Source organism: Uloborus diversus, chromosome 1 (genome assembly GCF_026930045.1).
Source record: "Uloborus diversus isolate 005 chromosome 1, Udiv.v.3.1, whole genome shotgun sequence".
NCBI lineage: Eukaryota > Metazoa > Arthropoda > Arachnida > Araneae > Uloboridae > Uloborus > Uloborus diversus.
The window spans coordinates 218,421,177-218,446,602 of NC_072731.1; the positions used below are offsets into that span (position 1 = coordinate 218,421,177).

At 33.3% G+C, this 25,426-nt stretch overlaps 2 protein-coding genes across 6 annotated transcripts in view; one reads left to right on the top strand and one right to left on the bottom strand.

Moving 5' to 3' along the window:
• LOC129224898 (ATP-dependent RNA helicase me31b-like) overlaps nt 1-7,028 on the bottom strand; it is a 40,571-nt gene extending 33,543 nt beyond the window's left edge. Inside the window, exons 1-2 of one of the 4 annotated variants that reach the window (XM_054859451.1) lie at nt 6,740-7,028; nt 6,095-6,283 (exon numbers count right to left, since the gene is read on the bottom strand). In XM_054859451.1, coding sequence (XP_054715426.1) covers nt 6,095-6,192 — 98 coding nt within the window. In that variant the 5' untranslated portion in view covers nt 6,193-6,283; nt 6,740-7,028. The remainder of the gene's footprint in view (nt 1-6,094; nt 6,284-6,739) is intronic. The other 3 variants (XM_054859445.1, XM_054859465.1, XM_054859457.1) reach the window with 3 other exon arrangements.
• A 443-nt stretch (nt 7,029-7,471) lies between these two features.
• LOC129224925 (gelsolin, cytoplasmic-like) overlaps nt 7,472-25,426 on the top strand; it is a 48,185-nt gene continuing 30,230 nt past the window's right edge. For both annotated transcript variants that reach the window (XM_054859481.1, XM_054859475.1), the window contains exons 1-2: nt 7,472-7,619; nt 25,208-25,282. In XM_054859481.1, the coding sequence (XP_054715456.1) occupies nt 7,551-7,619; nt 25,208-25,282 (144 nt within the window). In that variant the 5' untranslated portion in view covers nt 7,472-7,550. The remainder of the gene's footprint in view (nt 7,620-25,207; nt 25,283-25,426) is intronic.

Genomic DNA, 25,426 nt, shown 5'->3' on the forward strand with positions numbered 1-25,426 from the left:
CCATTATTCCACCCCCTTGGAGGAATTTGTGCCAAAAACCAATGGGCACAAGTTCACAGAGGGGCACATATTTTTGCTGCAGAGAAGACACAAAATCTGTCACCCACAGAGACAAACATTTTCAAAAATAGTCGAAACTGACTCGACACACCCCAAAACGTTTGAATCGGTCAAAGTTACAAAATTTGCACAAAACCAATACTTATTTCTATATATTAGATATAGAAAAAAGTAAAAATTACAGATGCATCGAATACCATAGTTTGCCAAAAATCAGATATACATTCGAATTTCAAACCAAAACATTCGGCCAAATGCCAAACATTTTAATTTTACACCAATTCAAAATAGGAAATCTATTTTAGGATATGTATATACATTTCCATTTAACATAAATTTATCTACATAAAATATAATTGGTACAGATGTGATATACCCCCCCCCCCATTTGGCAAAATCCGATTTTTTGCACAAAATTGAAATATTTTTCTCGCCAATGAGGCGATAAATTTTTAAGCATGGCATCCCTGGTGAAACTAACCTGTGGTTGGCAACGCGAAGGCAAACTTGTTCGAACTTGTTTGCTTGGGTTCTTGGTTTTACGCAGGAGAGATACGTGTTGTTTTGTGCAATATACCTTACAGGAATGCTTATTTTGTGTTAGTTTAGATTCAGTAGTTGTGTTTTGAAGTAAAAACATTAGAAAATGCCAGTTTCGTCAAACTTGAAGGTTAATTAAAAGTTAACTCCAACGTGGTGTGTATCTGTAATGCGCCATTGTCAGATGATGTTTTGTTTTGGACTGAGTGTGAGGATTTATACCATAAAAAGGTAAGTTCTTTATTTTAGAATTCACATAAAAATTCTCACTTCGGAAATTCTTTGTTTTTTACAAATCCTTGAGGGGTTCTTGTAGCTTTTAACTTTATTTTTACTGTATGTTAATTAATTTTACAAAAATAGTTCTGTTATTTTGTTCTAAAAGTTAATTCTTATCGATTCCACGAATTATTTAGACATTAACGTGCCTCCTTTAGGTAATGAATTTTATGTTAACAATTGAAAGTTCTTTCGGTTGTATTCATAAAAATGCTGAATTTTATTAATAAATCTGCACAATAATGGTGCATATTTCACACTTAAAACTGTGTCTTTATTGTACACTGAACGGAAGGAGCCACCCTTGGGTGTACATACACATGAATATGCATAATATACATAATTGTGACCATACTCCGACTGTAATGTATATTAACAGTCGGAGGGATATCGGACCGAGCGGAGCGAGGTCCTGGCGAGCCAGAGGTCTCATAGTACTTTCGTAATGAGACCGAGGCAGGGCCGGCGAGCCAAGGTCTCATTACGAAAGTACTTTGAGACCGAGGGCTCGTATCCCGGAGAAATGATGAAAAAACAATGCATTAATTTCGACTTTTAATTAATACAATAATTTATTTCATTGTATTTTAATATGTTTACAAAAAAACCCCGGCCCTGTACATTTTTGAAGCATATATTCGTGATGTTTGTTGTGCTTTTATGTTGTTTTTATATATATTGTGCTCTGAAGTGCTTTGATCATGTTTTTTTATCTGATTTTTTTCCTGTTGGCGCTAAAAAAGCAGCGCTAAGAACGATGTATGACATATGTCGTCATACATCGTTTTCTTGGCAACGCTTTCTTGGCGCCAACAGGAAAAAGTCGCCAAGGGTGGGGTATATCACATCAGTTCCATATAATTTAAAATAAATTATTCCAAAAGTAAAATCCAAATTACTGTAACTTGGCTAATCTGGTTTCTATTTATCAACAACTGCATAAATTGATAATTACTTTCTCTCCTGATACATGATTTGATTACTGATAATTATGGCAACATATTATTGTCATAAAAAGAGTTACATTCAAATTACATACAAGTACAAACCCACGTTGTTAAAGATGCCATTAAAAATTATTCTTTCAAGTGATTATCTTCTATGTCTCTTCAGTAACTCCTAAATCGTATCATTAAAATTGAAAGAAATTCAAACATTGCTAGATGTTTTGTTTTTATGTGCAAAGCAGAGTTGTGATTTTTTTTAGAAATTAAGAAAGTCTAATTTTTTGATTTAAAGCAGATTTTTTTAAATCTTCAAAAAAATTAAATGTTATGAATCCACTCAGTTTACTTTGTATAATGCAGTGTAGTTAAATTTAGAGCAACACGTTCTAAAAATGTAAAATGAAATAAAATGATTTTAATAAATTTTATTAAAAAATAGACTGATTTAAATCAACAAACCCTGGTGCAAAGGATTTTTACATTTTGGATTATAGTGATAAATTTTAAATAGGGTGTAATTAATATTTTATATGGTGCGACATTTTAGTATATTGCACAAAACCAAGTGCCTTCCTTGACCTTCAGCTGCTTATTTTATACAGAATTTTATTCATTTGCATGTCTGTTTGGGCATTTAATGGAGGAAAATACAAGTCAAACTTCAACTTTTTTGAAGCCTTAAGCATGTCTGACACTAATTTCGAAGAGCTCAGACAAAAGTAAATATTTATTTTTAAAACTGTTTTGATGAAAATTGGACAGTTAAATGTCTACCTTCAGTTTAAAAATATTGAAGATTTACACAAGTGCTACACATACAATATATATATTACATATTAAGATTTTGAAATATTGCTCAAAACCAAGGGATTTGAAAAGAGTTCTAACCTTTTCACTCTCCTCACTACAGCTCTAATTATCATAGGTAAGCCTACCAGACACTAGAATACTTCCCCCTCCCTCCAGCATAACTAGTATTCAGAAAGGGGCACAGCCTGCTTTTTTTAAAGCATTTTTCTTTCATATAAATGGTTAGGAGAAGATGCTGTACCCACGGACGCTTGTACTTACGGATGTTGCCCGGGAAATTCCGGGTAGAGTCGAGAGAGATCCTAATTGGGGATCAACGTGTGTTACAGCCCTCTCTAGTGCCATGAAGTTTCAATGCCATCAAACAAACATCCAAGATTCTGCCATTTTTTGGGTTTTAGTAGGATCTAACTAAAAAAACATGAGCAATTCTTTTTTCCGTCCATCCTTGATTGTATTATTCATTTTTGTTGTAGGTATCATGTTTCAGTGGCGTAGCCATGGGGGGGATAGGGGGGTCAGAACCCCCCCCCCATGAGCCCCAAAACAATGTATGTATATATATATATATATATGTACAGTATAAGTGTATAAACTTGAGGACATGGTTTTACTTTAAACTTCAGAAAAAATTAACCCCCCCTAAGGATTTTTTCTCGCTACGCCACTGCCACTGCCATGTTTCCCTATATTTTGAAGGTTTTGTTTCGGATTTTTAATGTGAAACTGGTCCTGTCGATGTGAGCGACTTGTAAAACCAAAATGGAGTACCTTTGTATCTAAGGACACATAACCATGTGTACCCACGGACGGCAATTTTTAATCTCCTTGGGTCACTCCCGAGTCTTCTTACAATGAAGTACTTCAAAATGGTGCCTTCTTATCAACGTCTGGTATTTGCTTTCAACAAAGATGAATATGAAATAAGGCTTGAATATATCGTGTTGAAGTAACCCCCACCTATTTTCATTTGAAGTCTACTTCTCTAGATTTTTGTTGGATTAATCCAGTGGCGCCAATTTGGGGGGGGGGGGGGAGGGAGGCAACGGCCCACCCCCACTATTATGGTTTATTTTATTTTTCAATTTAGGAACCAAAACTAGGAATTAAAAAACAAAAATGTCAACAAAAGCAAAAATAGAAAAGTAAATTTTGTCTGTGGGTATAGCAGTTTCCTCTACTAGTTGCGAAAGTAAACCAGGGATAATTGACACACACAGATAAATTATAACTTTTATGTCCTATGTGTTGATATTTATAAGTTACTTCAGTAAGAAGTACTTTGAACCAGGAATAAAAACTTGACACTACTTACATATACTTTTCATGGCTAGGGAAAGAGTCGAGTTTCTCAGAAAGCTTTTTAATTTTATTCTTGTAAAAATCCTCACAAGCCCCCTCCCCCAAATTGATTTTAATTTTACATGTCAATGTTTCAAATGACGAAATAATTATCCTAAGCCTAAATAATCTTTCAGTTGATAATTTCGACTTTTTTGGTCATCTATAACCAAATTTAGCATATTCTGGGACTTGAAGCAATCCGGTCAGGACACCGGGATTTTGTGCGAAAACTGGGACCGTCCCGGTCAAACCGGGACGCCCGGCAAGCCTAATCATAAGTCACCCACAACCGTACAAAACTAAACATCTATGCCACATCTTTTTTTAGCAACAAAACTAATGTGACCAAAATTTTCAAACAAAAAATTAAGGCTTTTCGGCAGAGGCTCACTTAGAATAATTTTAGATCTCACATGAAAAATTATTTTGAATTAAATGCCCTGCCTTGCCATATATATATTTTATGAAATCCTAGTAATTGTTCCTGAATTCTGAAATACTTTTATGTTCTTGTTTCAGAAGTAACTATAAAGAAATTAAGTAACTAAAGAAAGGGTTCGTACTCAATTTCTGAAATAAAATGAAGGAGTTTTGGAGGAGTATTAAAGAAGAAAAATGAGATTTTTGAAGGAGTACTAATAGGCTGCCCGTAAGTGAAATGTCACATTTCATCTTACCCCTCCTCTTGTCACTTTTCTATAAACATATTGTTATAATAACTGCGTGATGTTATTTTTTGTCCCCCCCCCCCGTCACAATTTCATGAACCCCTCCCCTCTCAAGGGATGACATCACTTGTGGACGTTGCAATATCATAACTGTGATTTGCTAAACAATTGTTTTTTAACACAGTCACTTAACTTAGAACATCTGCTTATGTATTTCTAAATACTTAAATAATTAGAAAAACTGACTTTTGCAGAAGAGAGTGTGGTGGAGAAAAGCATAGCCAAGCACCATTTGAAAATGTTGAAAAATCTAATTTACTTGAGCCATTTCATGGAAAACCGATTTTGTCCCGAATGTGCCGTCTCATATGTCATTAAAACTAACACTTTAAAATATTAATGAATATTTTTTCTGCTTAACAAATTGAACGTTTGTGATATCATAACCAAAGCTTTGTCATTACCCTTTAAAATTTTTAATGAAATATGATATTTCCATATTTGGAAAAATTTCAACAGAAGTGAAAATTCAGTGGCACTTTAAGGGAAAAGAGGGACAATTAAGCAGGACACTCCATCAGCGTGACTGAGACACAAAGCAGGGTTATACCGCTAAATTGGGACGTCTGGTCAGTTTAAACATAACTTATAGAATTAAAATTAATCTAATATTTTGGGATAATTCTAAAATCTTGGCTAGATTCATTTTATAAAGCAATCTACATAGTTTAACAATGTTAAGTTTTAATGCTAATGATAAAAAGAATATTGTGCAAATATCATGCATGCTACCAAAGAACGATTTTGTTTATATTTGCTTCACATTTTAAGAGATTTGTTAGTTCTTTTAGCCAGGAGTTTAAAAAATGACTGAATGATAGAATCTGGTTCAGGAGAGAAATTTTCACCATTAAGTTACATAGATTGAAAATAATTTCAACTCTAGATTTCTTTCCGAGTTCATATATTCAATTTTTATTCTTTAAAATCAATCAGCTTTATTATTTCAGATTGGCATTTTTAGAAGCAATTTGGTAAGTTCATCGAATAGTTCTTAAGCCAACAACCTTTATGGATTGAGCTCCCCAGCCCTTTCTAATATCCAAAACTTTCCTTTTTCTGAAAATTCTTTCAGCATAACATGCTAATCCCACATAAAAATATGCTAGCATAGATATTCTAGATTCTATCTTTAAATACTGTTAAAAAATAAGGAATGTTAAACTTAAATGACATTGAAGACTTTCATACATGATTAGCATTAGAAGTGATGAGAGAATACCAAAATACAGAGCTATTAAAGCAATTATTTGCACATGTTTCAACTATTAATTTGTATTTCAAAAAACTGTAGGGTTTTTTAAAAAAAACCTTAATCGTAACTTTAAAACAGCCACGGACTGAGAGTCAAAATAAAATTAAAGAGACGCTACGAGATAAACTTACCTTGTTATAGCATTGGAATTTAAAGGCATTCCAAGTCTGTTTGGACTACCAGCATTATGATTTGGATTCATAAGTGTTTCCGCTTGTACTGAAGCCATAATTAAATATAAAATAAAAAAAGTTCAGTCCACTTTAAGAACTCGTCTTCTTGAAATTTCAAATTCCTCTTGAAAGAAAATTCACCGCTATCTGAAATGAACAATAAGCACACATAAGACTGCCATGAAATCACTCATTTGTTCTACGAAGATGCTTAAGGGAAATTGAAATGAAACTTAAGTTATAGAGTGGCAAAAATGCCAGTGACAACTATTCAGCTAAAATTTATAATCCATAAAAGCAGACATTTTCAAACAAATGCCAACAAGAGATACAAAAATATAGAAATTTTACTGTATTAAGAGGGGGGGAAAAAAAGGAACTAAGGGTTTTTACACAACATTAAAACACAATTGCTGACCAATCTTGTCTTATCACATGAATTAACCTTCAGCCATTTTTATACACGTAAAAAATCGATAAATGGGCAACTATAACAATGCATGAAAAACATAAGAAAACTACCTCATGAACAAAATTTCATTTACGTTTGCGAGTATCGAAATCTACTTTCTGAAAATAATTCATGCGCGAACACTAGCCTACCTCTAATTACAGCAATGTGCCAAAGCAGGGAGATTTCAGTGAGTCAATATGGCTGCCAAATTTTTCGAAGTAAGCGCGACGTAGAAAATGTAAATTTAAAACATTGATACTTCTTTTTGAAAAGCAGCAACATACATTTGTAGCTACAAAGCCTTCATAACAATTTCTGTACTCATTGTCTTTACAATGCTTTTCTTTTTTTTTTAATTTCTTCTACTGATAAAGCTTTACTTCAACAAGACATCACAAGGTAACGGATTAAAAGCTTTAAAAATATTTGCATGTCAGTGTTTGCTTCTTAACGCAAAGAAAAATAATAAAAATATTTTTTTAAAACATAATGTAATTTATTTCGTAAAAAAAGTGTGTATTTTTGTGCAATTATTATATTGATTGTGTGCATTGAAACGAAACAAAAATGAAGATTTGGATAGCATAAGCAACTAAAACAATTGGTAATATGAATGTTTGTTTCCTCTTTCAGTCTTTTGAATAACATTTTTTTTTACATCGTGTTGAATCAAACGAAATAAAATGAAGTTTTAGTATGCGTTTCTGAAACTATTTTTAGCCCTAGTGGTGTAATTTACAACTATGATATCCAGTTGAAAGTTTGGCAACGGCTTGGCAACAATGCTCATGACAGTTCTCCTTGCAGTTCTCCAAACAACCACATATGTTGATCGGTTGTCAAAGTAACCGCATCGGAGAAATAGAGAGCATATTAAAAAAATAAAAAATAAATAAAATAATAATAAATAAATAAGTTTTTAACATTTTTGGAATATACATAATTTAAAACTTTCAAGAAATGACTGTGTTGGACCCAGCATTTGAGGGTGTTGGACAAGAAGTAGGAATTAATATATGGAGAATTGAGGTAAGTCGATATGTTTACAAAAAATCATTTATATCTTTGTTAAAACCGAGTATTATTTTCATTCTTACTTTAGAAAAAAAAAGTGATCATGAATCGGATGATTGCTTTCAATGCAATAAAAGTTATTCTAAAGGTGAAATTATTTGCTCTTTTTTTTTCTTTTAATCTTGTATCACAATGGTAAAAAAAATTACATTTATTGGACATTTCATGCACTAAAATTGCTATGTCATTCCATCTAAACTTTAATATTCTATTTCTGTTGATGCTTGATCTTTGTCAGGCCCGTCATTTAGGGGGAACGGGGGTTCAATTGTTCCACCCCGCTGCTTTTGGAAAATAAAAGGAACCTGTTGCGTCGGAGTATATGTTAAATAAACGATGGCATTCCAAAGACGGATACAAAGGAGCGATCGCCTCCTCCTTGAGCCGAGATGCAGAAACTCTCCCTCGACATATTTTCCGTAGTGAAGTTCCAAAAATGCAATTTTAGACGATCTTCAAGAATCAGACCCGGATCTGCGTACCCGCAGTGCGGGGGGGGGGGGAGAAACAGGCTCTTAAGAGCCCAACGCCAAAAAGAATTGAAAAAAAAAAAAAAAAAAAAAAAACTATAAGATTTACTAACGAAGCTTTTTTTCACTGCTGGTCTCTGGGAAGAGACCCTACAATTTTGTTACAGGGGCATAGGCGGATTTGCGGGGTTGCCAGGGGGCGCGCGGTTGGTTGGATTTTCAATTAAAAAAAAATTAAATAAATTAAAATTAATTTGAATTCTGAAATTTTGAATTCAAATTATGTTTTTTGCAATCACGAACTGAGACAGGACCCTACTCATTGGAGTTATTGTTTCTAGAAACAGCTCCTAGAATTTGTTCTCCTTGCATTAACTCAGCACTGGCAAAGAAACAACTTTTACAGAAATATGTTTGTTATTTACATACAGACGCAGATGTTATATTACAGAAATATATTTGATACTATTTAAATATTTTCCGAAATGTAAGTTTTAAAAATACAATTTAAGTGTTACAAAATAATTTTAGGACTTTAAGTGAATGAGGTAAGTCCAAGTGCTCACTACGGAAATATTTCAACTTTGAACACTGAAATGACCGTTCAGTCATACCAAAACCTTACATTTCAAAGGTTTTTTTTTTTTCTCATTGAATCCAATATTAGATTTAAAGTATGATTTCCTTATTTGATTTTTTTTCACATCAAAAGTGATGAATCGCCGCCCCGAAAAGTATGCCGCCCGGGAGAACCACTCTATCCGCCCCTCCCTAGCTACGCCGCTGCTGTACTGTTGCACCCCTAGAATTCACAGCCTAAATCCGCCTATGTACAGGGGGTCCCAAAATTTATAGATCTGGGCCTGTCAAAAATGTTACGAAAAAGAGAGTTCTCCCTTGGATTTTTTTACGAATTTTAGTCTTGAAAACGTAATTGTAGACCATCTCTAGTTTTTCGAAGTTCTACAAATTCAATTTTAGACGTTAATTGGATGGGGTTCGGGATCTCTCCCCTCCAAAAAGAAGTAACTATAAAAAAACACCTTTGATGGAATTAAAAAAAAATAGATTTGAAATGGAAGTTCCAAAAAAAAAAAAAAAATTGAGACGATCTCAAATTAGTTAGGAGGCGGAGGTTTGGGAATTAATAATTGAGTAAGTATCTGGAAATCAAACGTCCCTCCTTGAATACCTTTTGGATCCGAGCTTGGTGGCATTCTCATATCATAACAAAGGTTTCAAAATAGTTAATGTTTATAATTGAAAGTGGAGAAGCATTTTTCTTATAATTTTTTCCAAAAACTAAATAATTAAATCAAAAAGAAACGAAGTTCTCCACTCCTTAAATTAAAAGACATTAATTGACATTTGGGTGAATTGCGTGGTAACGTTTCTGATTAAATTCATAAATGTACAGTAAAACCCCGGTTTTTTACGTTTCTCAAGGGACTATGTTAAAAAAAAACGTAAAATACGGGAAATACATAGAAGCCAAAAATAAAACAGAAAAAACTAAAGTTAGTAAAGATTACGTTCAAAAGGCATAAATATCTATATTTAACGAAAACAACATTGTTATAGATATCATTTTAACAGATTTAGTTGCGAATCCGGGTGTTAAAGTTGAAAACAATCCGTAATAGTGTATTTCCTTTTAGTCATTGAGTTCTAAGTAAAGTAAATGCAGCATCTTCCAGGATTGAAATACTTTGCAAGTTTCTTTTTCCTGGTCTTAATGAGAAAGAAAATAGTCTATCACTATTTGTTAGCTCTTCTATTCAACATTGAAAGAAGGGATAGGTTGTGCTTCCAGTTCTTTTGATTCATCTTCATTTGCAGACGAGAAGTCCAATGGCATTTCTGTAGGTTAACTTTCAACAACGTGGATTACCTTCAAAAATGCACAAATGAAACATATTGCTTATTTTAAAACTTTTCTTTTTTTTTACTTCCCAGAAAAAACGTAAAATGTTGGAAATTCATAATATACTTACAATCCGGTTTAAAATAACATTATTAGTATACGGAAAAACTGGGACCTGACGGAGGAAAATGTTAAATGCGTGGAGCAAGGCTTTTTTCTTTCATCCTGCCGGCTGTTTTCTGGATTCGCCCAGGTTATCGAGTGCCGAGTTTTTGGGCCTCTACTGTACTACATTATTCAGTTGCTGCGTAGTTTATTTATTTATTTATTTTTAAGAACTAGAAATAAATCAAGTACGTTTGTTTTCCGTAATAGATCCGTTTTTCTTTTCTTTTCTTTTCTTTTTTTAAATTTTTATTTTACAATTTTTTAGGACGGAGGGTCGCCGTAGACTCCCTCTTTCAAATCGAAGTTCCATTCATATGAAATAACATGAGAAAAACCTATTTATTTAGAATTTTCAGTTACAATTTTCGGGAAACAAATCAATTCGCACAGTCCACGCCACAAAGAAATCATTTTTCAATCAATCACTAATGTTTAGCTCTAAAAAGTGAGAGGGCAAGGGCCCTGGGTTTTTGAAAGTGAGGGACAGTTCCCCTTATTGCCCCTCGTACGAACCGCCTGTGCCTCCCGCTTACTTGTCAGAGGTCGCCAAAGATGGCTTTAAAATGTTTTTTAATAAGGGAAGGGATTTCTCACTCCTTCTAGAATCACCAAATTGATAAAATTGAGTCTTTAAAACCTCACTGTCAAACAATTCCCGGGGAGTCCCGAACTCAATCCATTCCTATTCCTTCCCCTAACGTTCATCAAAGATAGCCTAAAGTGCAGTTTTCGGAAAACTTCTGGGGAAGGCGAATTTGCGTCTTGAAGAACAGCGAAGGAATTAAAATGAAATTGTGCTTAAATTGCGTCTGAAAGTTGCGAAAATTACGTCTTTAAGATTTCGATTTCGAAAATTATTCTTTTCATCAATCTAATTTCTTGTCCTAAAACATTACAGGATTAAGCGTATTTTCGCGTATTTCAAAGTTTTAAATTGTAGTTGGGTTGCAAAAATTGTATTGAAAAATATTTTCCAAAACTTTAGATTTGAGTTAAAAGAAAAAAAAAAAGCCAAAGATAGCGTACACCACATCAATTTTAAGTTTATAATTAATGATTCCATCTACTATAGCAATAAGAACTTTTTCTGTTTTAGCTTCTATAGTCTACACATTGAAATCGTGGGATTTTTCGCGTCATCTTTACGATGCGAAAAATTCGAAATTATGACTTCTATGTTATTGCCTGCATCCTAATTTCAAAAAATGTATAAGTTTGAATTTATCACATTGAAGTTCATTAAATTAAAAAAATACTGTTTAAGTTCATTCTTCTTTAGTGTTAAACAAGATCATGTGAGTGATTTTAAACTAACAGATTTTGGAAACAAAAACAATTTTTAAAATTAAATATACGCATTCAAATTTTGATAAAAAATGTCAGTTTTGTAAAGCGTCAAAATTGATTCTGGTACACATTTGGTATGGGGTATAAAAAGGGATAATGTTTTCTTTTCGCTCTCCGCCTTCCAGCCCCATGATGTTTCAATTTCTCACCTTTTTTTTATGGCCCATATCGAGTTTTGTATTTAAGGAATCATTCAACTCGACTATGTTCGATTCGATCGAATTCTATCTACCAGTAGCGAAGCTGAAAATTTCCATCTGCATGGGGCGAAGGAATTTCAGGCTGGGCTATTGGTAGATGCAACTGATCGTATTCGATTCGATTGAAATCTGTTAGAGCTGAATATGCGCCTTAAACTTCTTTTTGGTGGTTAACAAGCGTTAAAATCTTTTAGAGAGTGTGAAGATGTGTTTTTTTTCTTTTTTTTTTGAAATTTCTCATATAATTTGCATTATGTGGCAAAATACTTAAAGCATCGACTTGATTTGCGATGAAATGCAAATAATATGAAATTGCTGGCGAGACAGTAGGATTTCAAAAACACTGTTTTTAAATTACTTTTTTTGAATAACAGTAAAAATGAGCCTTGTTTGTTTCTTTTTCGCTGATAGCTTTGAAAAAATCCTTGAAATGAATCTCTTAATGATGATTCGATGAAGTGTTAAGTTATGTCGGACCCACAGGAAACACCTTTCAGAAAAAACCTGTATGATACTGCGATTTTTTCATCTTTATACATAAAGGGCTAATCTCTGTCCGGATGTCCGAGATAAACTTCAAAACTACCTGACGGATTTTAACCATTTTTTCACCATAGATAGCTACATAATCGGGGAACAACTTAGGCTATAATTTATTGCTAAAAAACTTAGTTTAAGAACGTCGTGATCGAAAACAGCAAATGTCATGTAATTTCCACATCAAATGGTTAAAGATTAAACCCATCGTTTCGAAAATTCGTTGCCTAACAACAGGAACATTAAAAGTAGTCATAATGTAAATTTTGAATCAAGGCCTCTCTGGAGCAAGCATGATATTTATTGCTTTCTTAAGAGTTGCATCCTTATCTTTATACATAAAGGGCTACTTCTGTCCGGATGTCCGTAGTAAACTTCAAAACTACTGGACGGATTTTAACCATTTTTTCACCATAGATAGCTACATAATCGGGGAACAACTTAGGCTATAATTTATTGCTAAAAAACTTAGTTTAAGAACGTCGTGATCGAAAACAGCAAATGTCATGTAATTTCCACATCAAATGGTTAAAGATTAAACCCATCGTTTCGAAAATTCGTTGCCTAACAACAGGAACATTAAAAGTAATCATAATGTAAATTTTGAATCAAGGCCTCTCTGGAGCAAGCATGATATTTATTGCTTTCTTAGGAGTTGCATCCTTATCTTTATACATAAAGGGCTACTTCTGTCCGGATGTCCGTAGTAAACTTCAAAACTACTGGACGGATTTTAACCATTTTTTCACCATTGATAGCTACATTATCGGGTAACAACTTAGTCTATAATTTATTGCTAAAAAACTTAGTTTAAGAACGTCGTGATCGAAAACTGTGAATGTCATGTAATTTCCACATCAAATGATTGAAGATTAATTCCATTGTGTCGAAAATTCGATGCCTAACAACAGCAACATTAAAAGTAATCATAATGTAAATTTTGAATCAAGGCTTCTCCGGAGCAAACATGAGACTGAAGTCAGTTAAACATTTGGAAACTCACTTTTTGCACACTTAGGTAAACATAGTAGAGAGCATTTTTTCTTTTCTTTTTTTTGTGTGTGTACTATTTAAGTAAATAAAGCGCACAGTTTTTTTTTAGTGATCTTTGTTTTTGTTAGATATATTTTGGAAATTCTTCAAATTTTTATGTGCTTCACTTTGCGCTTTTGTTTCTAAATGAATACTCTTTCGTTCTTTATACTTATTGCTTTTTTACTTTTATGGGTAAGGATGAAGCTCAATTTTTAATGACGTCAAAGCGGTGTGTTTTGAGTTCTTTCAGTTAAAACAGAAAACAAAAGAAAGTAGCGATTGTTTCTTACAATTATTACTGACCCAGGCAACGCCGGGTATTTTTGCTAGTATTAAAATAAAGAAGGTTTTTTTCTTTCTGATTTCAATGCAACAACACGACTGCGGTTCAGAATCCTGCACCGAATGAGTTTTGATTAAATATTCATAGAAGTTTGAATCGGAATTCGGCTGAGGAAAGTTAGTCATTCAAAAACTATGTTTTCTGGTTCTCTCTCACGGGGAAATCGATCTCATCGCCTTCGCGTTGCTAGTCGGACGCTCTTGCCAACCAAGATACTAGCATGGGATGTTATACGCTAAATCAGCGTTTCCTTAATTTCTTTGATAATTGATTCCTCCTCCTTTCCTCCCATTTCAAATCAGGCAGGCAGGTATGAAAAGTGTCATATGACCATCACCGAATTTTTTGAAAAAATTACAGTAGTTACAACTAAAGGACATATGAAATATCCCAAAAGGATTTTGCAAGAAATTTTTTTTTCTTCAGTTACAGCCTATTAAAATTCTGCGGAAAATCCGCCATTTTGGAAAAAAAAAACCGCAAAACACTCCATTTGAAATGGACACTATTTCAAAAGTATTTTACCTATTTGGATATTTTTTTTATAAAAATAAATAAGGACCCATATATCCTCTAGACATCGTTTTGAAAGTTTAGTTAGGTTTTTTGATAAAGAACAAAAAAATTCATTTTTGCGGCGAAAAAACTGCATTTTTACCGATTTTGATTTTTTTCTCCATGGAAAAAAAAAGTTTTTTTTTACTAAACGGAGATTGCAGTCTAAAGCCCTTATATGATAGTTTCATAAATTATTATAAGCCTTAGATGCATACAGCCTCGGAAATAAAATTTGAAATTTTTCAAAAATTAGCGATTTTTGAAGTGATTTTACTCAAAAAACCCATTTTTTAAAAATCTAAAAATTGACTCATTTGAACTTTATATAATGCTTAACAAGTGGATGGACACCGCATCCCGTATTTTTTCCCATAAAATGTTTTTGATTTTTTGAAAGTGACCTTATCGCCCATTGCATGCAAGTAAAATAAATATGTCTAATGATTTCAGTCACTGAAATTCTGATTATACTAATGCCTAATAGCTACAATAATGCTGTACTTTATCAGGAACAACTAAAATCTTACTGACCTTTAATTATACCAGTAACAATCCGCTTTTGATGACCCAGTCAGCGATCACGCTTTGTTAACTTTTCCAGTTGAACTTTTATTACCTTGTTTTCGATCTGATTCTTGTCTTTAAAGCATTTTATCAAGCCCTTCACGATAGAATGGTATAAATTAACCAATTTAGAGACATTTCAAACCAATTTACGGCTACTGTGAGGGAAAAAATCAAATTTCGAATCGTGTTTGTTGTTTTCTACGCATAGCTGCCATTTAAAAATATTAAGCAGAATATTAGGGAATAAATACACAAAAAATTAAAGGCAAATGTCTTTATAGTATCATTACAATGCAAAAATAATAAAAAAACCACATATGATGATTTTAATTATGAATTTATTTGAAACTATTTCGGTGTACGATGACTTTTGTGGCATATTTTTTCTCTGTCTCTTCGTTTTTAGACAAATTTCAAAAATAAAATCTGGCAATATTCTGAAAAAAAAAAAAAAAAAAAACTACTGTGTTTTATTCAGAATGGCATAGGAATGGTGTGAAAAAAAAAAAAAGGACTTCATATTCGAATTCAGCTTTGCGTTATTTTGGTTTTACTACAAAATTTCAAGGTGTACGAACACTTTTGGGAGCCACTGTATATAAATCACCGAAAGGGTAGCGTATTCGAGCGCTGGAGTTGCGAATATGAATCATTATTTTTTTCTTTTGATAAGATCGTTATAATTAATATTGGTTTGTTTATGGGTTTTTCTGATAAAAATATTCCGAACTTCATGCCCATCAATTTCATTCTTCTGAATTTTTAAAATTGTAATCTCCAAAAAGCATGATTTAAAACAATATATATATATATATATATATATATATATATATATATATATATATATATATATATATATATATATATATATATATATATATATATATATATATTTTTTTTTTTTTTTTTTGAAAAAATCAACTGATTTAAACCGAGTTGATTTAAATCGCTCAACCCTGTGCCCAGGCAATTCCTCGCTGGACTTTCCTTTCCTTTAAAAAAGAAAAAAAAAAGAAAAGAATGAGTAACACATGAATACGTGATTATTGCAACTACCCTTGAAAAAATAGCATTGTTAATGTTTTTTCTTGAAAATAACAATCACGAGTCTTGGCGAAAAACCTGTTTTTCCGTTGTGAAACTGTTTTCTGTTCTGAAAGGTTGCAATCGCTGAATTTGCATGCCCTCAATATCAGTAGCCGGTGAAAAAGTTCTCTATTTCCTCCTCCGCAGCTTCCGTCTATTGCGGGAGGGTTCCCATACTGCATGCGGTTTTATACAATAGATGCAAATTTTGTTACTTTGTCGTTTATGAGCTACGGATATTTTTAGCTGATAGTGACAAGAGTGAAATCAAGTCTAGCTTATGGGATGCTCTACCGAAGAAAAGGGGAAACGACACGATCGTATCACCTCGCTTCGGATGTTACTTAAGTGCTCTTTTTATACTTCTATGAACTTATTATGCAAAAGATATTTAAAATACGTATATGTAAACTCCTCAATGAAAAGACTTCGCTGTTTGGAAAAAAAGTTTGTTTTAAGGAGAAATTTTAGACGGATTTAAACATATCCTCATATATATATATATATATATAATAGCGAATGATCGAGTAACGCGCTTGAAGTCATCAACAATGAAACTCGTTCTGCGGCATGATAATTTGATAATATTTTTTGGTAATGTTTGGCATGCAGAGAAAGGCTTTGTTTTGACGAGGCTGAACTCGGTCCGGTAATTCCGCTGTTTTACGGATAAAACTGCAATTTCAGGAGCATGAAGAAACGAAAAAGTGTACCGCTATCTACTGGAGTTTAGGGTTAATCCAATGGAGTTATTTTTGAAATTTCAATCATCAAAATATCATTGAACAGGCAATTGCATCGTTCAAATGAAGAAGCTATTTTCTCTCGTCATACCTTGACGGGCGATTTTCTAGTATAGTAATAATCAGGGTTGCTCTCTTTTGCTGTAAAATGCTTTGTTGCTCATCCTCTCCAAGAGTTTTTGCACACCACTCCCTTTAAATACTGTGAAGCATCTACATCCCATAAAAACTTGACTGGTGTCTTCTCTTGTGAGCATCTCTGTAATAATGGATAGTTATTATGCGCTACGTACAGCAATCAAAAAGGCATTTTCTTTTTATATTAAAAAAAAGTAAGGTCAAAGAAATTGTGAAAGGAAGTCAGTAGCTGGGGGCCTGCGTCCAGGAGACCCCATAGCACCTACAACCTTGAAATTTTGTACGAAATTACTTCGAGCCCCGGTAGTTTGCACTTGGGGTTTCATTTTTTAAATTTCGAATTAGTTTTTTGTAATCAACTTTTTATGCTCAAATTTCGCGTAAATTGCACATTTAAGGGGTGAAAAACTTGCATATGTTAATATTATATATCGTTGGAAAGGGTGGAGTCTTCGACGTTCTATGCAATTTGTTTCAATGCTCTAACTTAATTACGGCGGAAGTTATTTGCGTTTTTAGCTCGAATTGTTTTAGGCTTAGCTGAAATTTAGGCACTACTTTCTTCATTAAATCTATCAGTGAAAAGTGAAAGAGTTATCCCACAGTTTTCTTTTTGACACCACTGGAAAGAGCGACTTTTTTACTCCAAGTCTAACTCGACCTATGGTAAAAAAACTAAGTTTTTATCTCCCAAGGGGAAAAAGTTACAAGCCGTTTTAATCAAGTTCGAAAAATCTCATCTCCATTCAAATTATTGATGTTTTATTTGGCGTTACCGTAGTTTCTTTCTAACTGACGATTTAAATCTTTGCGAATCAAAGAAGATCGCGAAACAATCTTCGGGGGTTGGTGAGCGTCAACGAGCAAGGAGCTGAGCCCCGTAGTTATAAAAAAAAAATGGAAAGTACATAAAATTAATCAATGGTTTTATTTGTTTTAACTCTCTTTTTGTGTTCAATCTATCACGGTTTTTTTTTAAATATATTTTTTAAAGCTTTAATTTAAGCGCTGCAGAAATTATTCTGCTTTTCAATATATTTCAGCTGGTATCTCACTGGCCAAAATGTCATTATGTGAACTACTTTTTGCTATAAAATTTAATTTAAGCTTATTCATGACGTTCGTCGCGGCAAACGAGTACTGTAAAAGCATCTTTCACGAAAGAAAAGGCGAGGAAAACTTGTACATATACTTGATATTTTTTCAATAAAACTTCGCATTTTTATGTCCTGATAATTCTGTATAAGGATGTCGAAAACGCATTCTAAGCATTTGAAATTCTTGTTTCGAAAAGCCTTTAAAACTAAGACCAGATTTTCTCAATGAGAGATGTATGTTTTAGAAATAGAGATAAAACTCTTTTACACTTATTGAGGATACAAGTTCTTTTTAATCTTTTTACACACTGTTATCATCATTCTCTTTTCCTGTCACGCATCGCGTGTAACATGCCATCTGATTCGCTCAAACAGGTCATGTGTTATTCAATACCTTTGCGAAAATTTTCGTTGGTTATTATTTTCTGGTTAAGGAAATTGAAAATGTTTTCATGTGAAAAACTACTAAAAGAGATGATAATGTGTTAATATGTTTTGCAGTTGAGACCTTTTTACATCCCGTTACGATTATTTGACAGCACAGTTTTTTTTTTTTATTATTATAAATTATTAGAAAAGCACATCTCGAATGTTGTGTTCGAATTTTTTGTTCACCAAATATGGGTTTTTAAAGCCATTTATCTGTTTCTTGACTAGTAACTCACTGATTAGCATGATCGTCATCTTGACTTGCAGAGCATATATGGTTATTATCTTATTCTTTTCCTTTGAAATTGTACAATAATTATGAAGCGAATTTCGACAAGCTTTTTAATCCTTACCAAAAATAAAAATGAACAATATTAATTAAGTTAATTGTTAATAATGTTAAGAAATTCATTTTAAGGTTGAACCAAAGCAAACATACATTTGTAGGTGTTAGATTAAAAACAAAATTCAAACTATATACGATAACTACTAAAAGTTGTTCGTTCCCTTAAAAAAATTGATGTAAAATCGAAATCCCCTGGAATTGAATTCGAATATGAGGTCCAACATTTTTTCACATTATCTCTATGTCATTCACATGCATGCATATGAATATACACTGCTCAGAGCAATTAGGGGAGCAATGGAGCAATCGCACAAAAGTGAAAAAACCGTTGTGAGGTAGCCTTGCAAAGGCATAAAATGGAGTATACACGTGTATTAAGATGCTACAGCAAAAAAGAAGCAGAAAAAATTTGACTGGGAACTTTACTCCTCCAGAACAGTGAAGCGAACATGAAATTATGCCTCTCCAACATCGTCTGCTACAGCTCTTTGTGTTTGCCCGGATTCCAGTCCCCCGATAAAACGTCAAGCCATGGAATCCGGTAAATTACTGTGCCGTGGCATTTTCCAATCAAAAAAACAATGAGCAGTTGAATTTTACCGCTCAGACAGTGAAAAAATGAGCTTTTGTTAAATCACGATCTCTGCACTTGTATCCTTTTCTGCTTTTCGACGACAGCAACGTTGATTTGCTTCCGAAGTTTACGTTTTATTCTGTTTCCTGAAAACATGGACGTTTTATTGGAAACTAGTTTCCGGAATAATGTTTTTCTCAATTTTGTTAAAACCATGTGCTCCCCTAACTTTTTTGAGCAGTGTATAATAGCCGATGATAGAGTAACGCACGTGTTTCAGCAATGAAACTTGCGCCACGGCGCGATAATTTGATAATATGTTTTGGTAATGCTTAACATGCAGGGAAAGGCTTTATCATGACAAGGCTGAACTCGATCCGGCAACTTAACAATTTAACTGGTAAGACTGTGTCATTTCAGGGGAATGAAGAAACGAAGTAATGGTCAACAATGAACGCTACCTATTGGAATTTAAGGTTAATTCACTGGAGTTAGGGTTGCAATTTCAACTATCAAAATCTCACCAAACAGGCAATGACTTCGTTCAAATGTAGAAGCAATTTCCACCCATCATGATGGGCGATTTTCTAGTTATACATAAAACCCAACGTTAAATAAAATATATTGACTGATTTGCTTAGTGAAATGAATCAAAAAGCGAAGAGTGAAATAACGCGCCACATGAGTCATCGCGAAATGAAATATTTTCGGATAAATTCATGATTAATATTATCAACTGTCGTTTTTATTGTTATTGCAATGTTGACACTTAAAATCCTTTTTTTTTTTGTCTTTTTACTCTGTAATATTATGCGTATATTTTAAAATTGCTCGTGTCCGTAAAACGCTACAAACAGCGTTATAAATGTGATTATTTTTCATCATAGCTATGGTAAATTAATTCAAAATATTGCTAAATTATTTAAATTATACCATTCTACAGTGCAGTATGTGATGAAGTGCTTAAAAAAAAAAAAAACGGATCGAAACCACACTAAAAATTCTGAAACGTCACTGATTAGTTACATCATTGATCGTCTCATCTTAGCATCAGGACTTGATGAATTTGTATTTATCAATTTAATAATGAATTATTTTGCTTATTTAAGCGATTAAAAAGACAATTTAGAACTATCAGTACAAAATAGTGTATTGGAAACATTTTTTGTTTAAAAACTAAGATAACAATAAGACGTCTCTGTCTTACAACATTTACGACTGGTATCTCTAAAACTTTCCACGAGTTTTAGAAACACCACTTCAATCACCTACAAACCCAATAGAGCATATTTAGAGAGAACTGCGAGTTAGAGTACGAAATAACGACACTAAAACGAAAAAGAAATTAAAAACAGTATAATGATTGACGAGTGGATGAACTGAACACTGACTGAAAAACAATGAAATGTATTTCCAGACGTTTAAAAGCTGTTGTGGATGCTGATAAACATTCTATTAAATATTAAACTAATCAAAAAATTGATTATTTACAAACATGTAAATTTTTTTAAGTGTACGAAGATTTGTGAGATAAGTTCTTGATACTTTTTGATTATTAATTTCTTAAAAATCAAATTCTCTTTTTTAATTGAAATATTTCATGTAGTTTTGTTAAGAATGGGTCATAGATCTTACTATTAAATACCTATTCCAAAATATTTATTTTAGTTAATGGATAGAGCAATATTTCATTGAAAGTGATAAGTGTGCGAACACTTTTGAGGGACGCTGTAGGTTTTCGAGGCTTTCCTTGGCTTAAGTCATCAGTTTAAAATTATGTTTAATAGCCTTTTTTTAACCATACAATGTCGAATCTCGGTTATTCGAGCATTCTTAACGAATTACTGCTAGTCGAACTTCATTTGCGATTACGATCTTATCGTATTTTCACATAACGCTACTTATTGTTTTCCGGATAAACTCCGGTTTACACGAATTGATTTTAAATGTTAAATGGTTTCGTTTTAACGAGGTTCGTTTCTTTTCTCCTCAAGATTGTTAGTACATTACTGAAAATATGCTGTTTCTTGAGAGTGAAAGCAGCAGCAATAAACCTAGACATTAATTTACTAAAAAACGTTTTGTAAATGGGATTGGTTTCATGATAAACGAAAAATACAGGAAAATTGTTTTTTTTTTTTTTTTTTTTTTTTGACTTATCTCGGGCATGTTTAGCAATGCTAAACAACCCCCATGAATCCAAATATCTGCAAAAAATCCAAGAACAGCAATGGGTTACTAAGGACCTCGTCCTTCCTAAAACCCAAACAAGATAGAATGTGCTCAGGTGAAACCTCTCCAGCAGAGCACCAGTGACACTCCGGAAAAGTCTTGACATTCCCAGAGAATCTAAGAGCTTTTGTGTGGCCACTCAGGAATCTCGAATATGTTGTCTGGAGGAGTCTACCCTTGAGTCTAAAGGACTCACCAGGACATTTTGCAAAATACCAGGCGTGTCTGGGAGGTGTTTTAAATTGGCGATTGAGCTCCATTTTTGAAATTGTGGAGATCTCACTGAAAGTAAGATCCCCACAAGGGCTCACACCCTCCGCAGCAGCAGATCTAGCCAAAAAGTCAGCCCTTTCATTACCCTCAACCCCAACCTGGGAAGGGATCCATTGAAAGTGAATTGTATGTCCTGATGAAAGAGTATGTAGTAGACTCAGAATGTCCAGGCTGGTCTTGTCGCCCACATTACTCCAATTAGCGATACAGGAAAATTGTAAAGTAATGATCTTGCTCTGCAGTTTTATGTTTGATGAGGAAAAGCATTAACTACTGTAAAACTGGGATTTTTTCTGCAATAATGAATGCGATAAAGGAGAAAAAATACATACACACACACGAAACGTAAAATTTTAATCGTGAAAATAATGTAGTGAATCTTGCGTTACAGAAACATGCTTAGCTAGAAAATTTAAGTTAGAAATCTTACGCTCAACTTTTAAATCTTTCTCGTATTTTATAGAAATTAAAACATTCTCTTGTTTCTCATTCTATTTTGATCTGTCCGCTTGTGATGGGGTACCCACGTCTCCCATCATCATTTTTATGGGTTTTCGAGCACAGCAGCACACTTGGAGTTTTGCCCTAGTGTAAAAACAAATCTACTTTATCGTGCTTAAGTTCGCTTTAGACTTTTGGTCCCTGTTTAAAATCTTCTGTTGACGCCGCAGACATTTGGTGAATGTCTTATTGGTTTTATAGTTTTTGCAAGTTGCTAAAATTAGATTTTGGTCATTGCGGTTTGAATGTGCGTGGATTTGCTTTGACGAAAAAAGATCCGAAAAAAGAAAGAAAGAAACTGAGTTTCATATTTCTGCGATGATGCACAAGATTGAAAGATAAAATATGCCTCATATAGTTGTTGTGTGATACTTCAGAAATATTTATTAGATATACGATACAGAAGACATAGATAATTGAAAATATGATGTAAAAATAAAAAAGAATAAGAGAGAACAGAAAAGAAGAAGAAAAAAAAGAAGGGGGAAGGAGAACAGAAGAAATAAATGATTGATAACTTTATTTTATGTTTTTGTTGTTTGAAGGACAATTTTCTACTTTAAGTATAAAGTTTTTTATAAAAATTGGTGTTACGATGACTTTTATAATTTTTCCATTTAATGAACTGTCATCAGTTTTTTGTCATTTTCTTCATCGATGTGTATTAAAAGTGATGACAAAAGTAATAAAAATTTATTGTAAAAAAAGTTTCTGAAAATAAAATTTGCGAAGTTTAAAATTGTTTCTACACCAAAAGAAAGTATGCTGCAAAATTAAAGAAAACTTTTAGCAGCTAAAAAGTAAATGAATAAATAATTTGATTTTTTTCGGTACACTACGGCATATCAAAAAAATTAAATGATTTAAAACAAGGGTCAGGAAGGTGTGGGGAGGAATGCCATTTAAACGCACATGAAAGCTGACTAGTGAGCGTGTCTCATATTGTAGAACATAGATTTTAAATACTGATTGAGCTTTGCAATACAGTCTGAACAATGTCATTGAAAATCAATTGTTTAAAGAACTAGAGGGCTCCACCCCCGCTCGCTGTCTCTCACCAACCCTTGAAGATTGCTTCGCAATCTTATTTAGCTCACAGATTTTAATCGTAGAAAGAATCAGATTAAAATTGTTCATGTTACGATCAAGATAAAATGACCCCCCCCCCCTCTCCCCCGCTGAAAATATGATTTAAATAGAGGCCTCATTTATAATAAGAATAATGTACCAATATAATACTTTCATATTTTGAGGAACAGTTCTAACTTAGTTAACGATCTTAGTGCAGTTCCATATTTTTCTAATATTTGGCTCCCATATCTTTAATACTGTCCTTTCCCCATTCCCCCCCCCCCTCTTTTTTTTTTTTCCCCACTCATTTTTATCTATCTTTCTTTGTTTATTTTCGCCTTTTTGTCTTGATTGACACCCCCCCCCCAATTTTCTTCTATTTATCTTTATTTTTCCTTTTTTCGAATATTTTTGTTTCTGTTTATCTTTTTTCGTGGTTTTCCATTCTGCTTTTCCTTTCTTGCGGTTCACGGTTACTGACAATTTCTTTTCTTTTTGTTTAAGCTTCGGCTTAATCCTTGTCCAATTGAATTCTTTCTTTCTGGGTTCGTACCTAAGCGAAAGCTCCTGACCTTTGCTTGCATTCCTATTGGTTCCTGAAAGGTTTATAACTTTGTCATTGGTGTTTGGCTAATCCACTGTTTTTATCTTTTAAGCTGCATGCTTATCTGCTCTTGGCTTTTGTCGGATGTCTTTTCATCCATAAGCTCATTATTTTTGCATTGAAAAAGGCGTTCCCTGTAACGCCGAAACACGTGTCTGCTGTAATTTATAAATTTGTGCTTCTACTTACGTTGTTTGGTCTGACAATACTAAGTTATTTACGAAAAAAAAAAGTTTTGAAGAGCTCCCCTTCCCAGTGTTCCAAATTTACTTGCACCAACTTGCTCCGCTAGGGGTGTTAAGGGAGCATTTCAAGACGGCAGTTTTCTACGCTTGAAAAGCCGTTTTCAAATTGATGGTGTTATTTAGTAACATTCTGCGCTTAATTCCATGCTTGAGTTGAGTTTATCCTTTGACTTCCGCTGAAGCAGAGAAACCCTTATATATGCTGTTCTAATCAATGGAGAAACTTGTAACAAGCTTAATCTGATGCAGAAAAAAAAAAAAAAACTTTCGAGTGACGTAGAATGTGAGGGGTGTGGAAAATTTTTTATCTCTTTAATAGGCGATTTATATGAAATTTTAGCTTAAAAAATGTAAAAATAAATAAAAAAAAAATGCTCTGAGGTGAAAACTCCCGAAGCTCGAAGTGATTTTGTACCAATTTCAAGGCCGTAAGTGCTATAGGGTCTCCTGGACGCAGGCTGGCCGCAGACAGAATTTAAAACTTCCTTCGACCTTACTTTTTTACTTTTTAAATTTTTTTGAGATAATTAGTGATATCTTTGCTAATAACAAAGCTAAAAGTCTACCTGGATCTCTGTCTGTCTGGATCTCTGTGACGCGTATAGCGCCTAAACCGTTCGGCCGATTTTCATGAAATTTGGCACAAAGTTAGTTTGTTGCATGGGGGTATGCACCTCGAAGCGATTTTTCGAAAATTCGATTTTGTTCTTTTTCTATTCCAATTTTAAGAAAATTTTACCGAGCAAATTATCACAACGTGGAATAGTAAATTACGGAATTATCATAACGTGGAACTGTAATATGGGCGAGCCATTTAACATAGCAAATTGGCGAGAAATACATCATCCATTATTTGTAAATATACAGGTGAACCAAATACCTTTTAATTTTCTACTACGGGCAAAGCCGTGCGGGTACCACTAGTTATTAATAAGTGCGCGGAGTGAGAAATATTCATTGAAACTGAAATTGAAAACGACCAATGTATGCCGTCAACCTGCAGCTTCCCCCTGAAAAAATTGTATGTGTGCAATGACGTTGATAAATTGTTTTAGAACGTTCTTTTGATACAAAGTAAGTTTATTTGGTTCATTCTACCATTTCTACTTTTTTAGCAAATGGAAGTGAAGCCTATCCCAAGAAGCGAATATGGAAATTTTTACATTGGAGATTCTTACATCGTTCTAAATGTAAGTATAATAAATGTTATTGTGATGCAAATGGTATATTTAAAGACTTAAATACTGTATGTCTAATAAATTTCGCCATGTTAAATTCTATTCTGAGGTGTCAATTCTATGCCAGAGCGCGTAAGGGACGCCAGGGATAAAGCG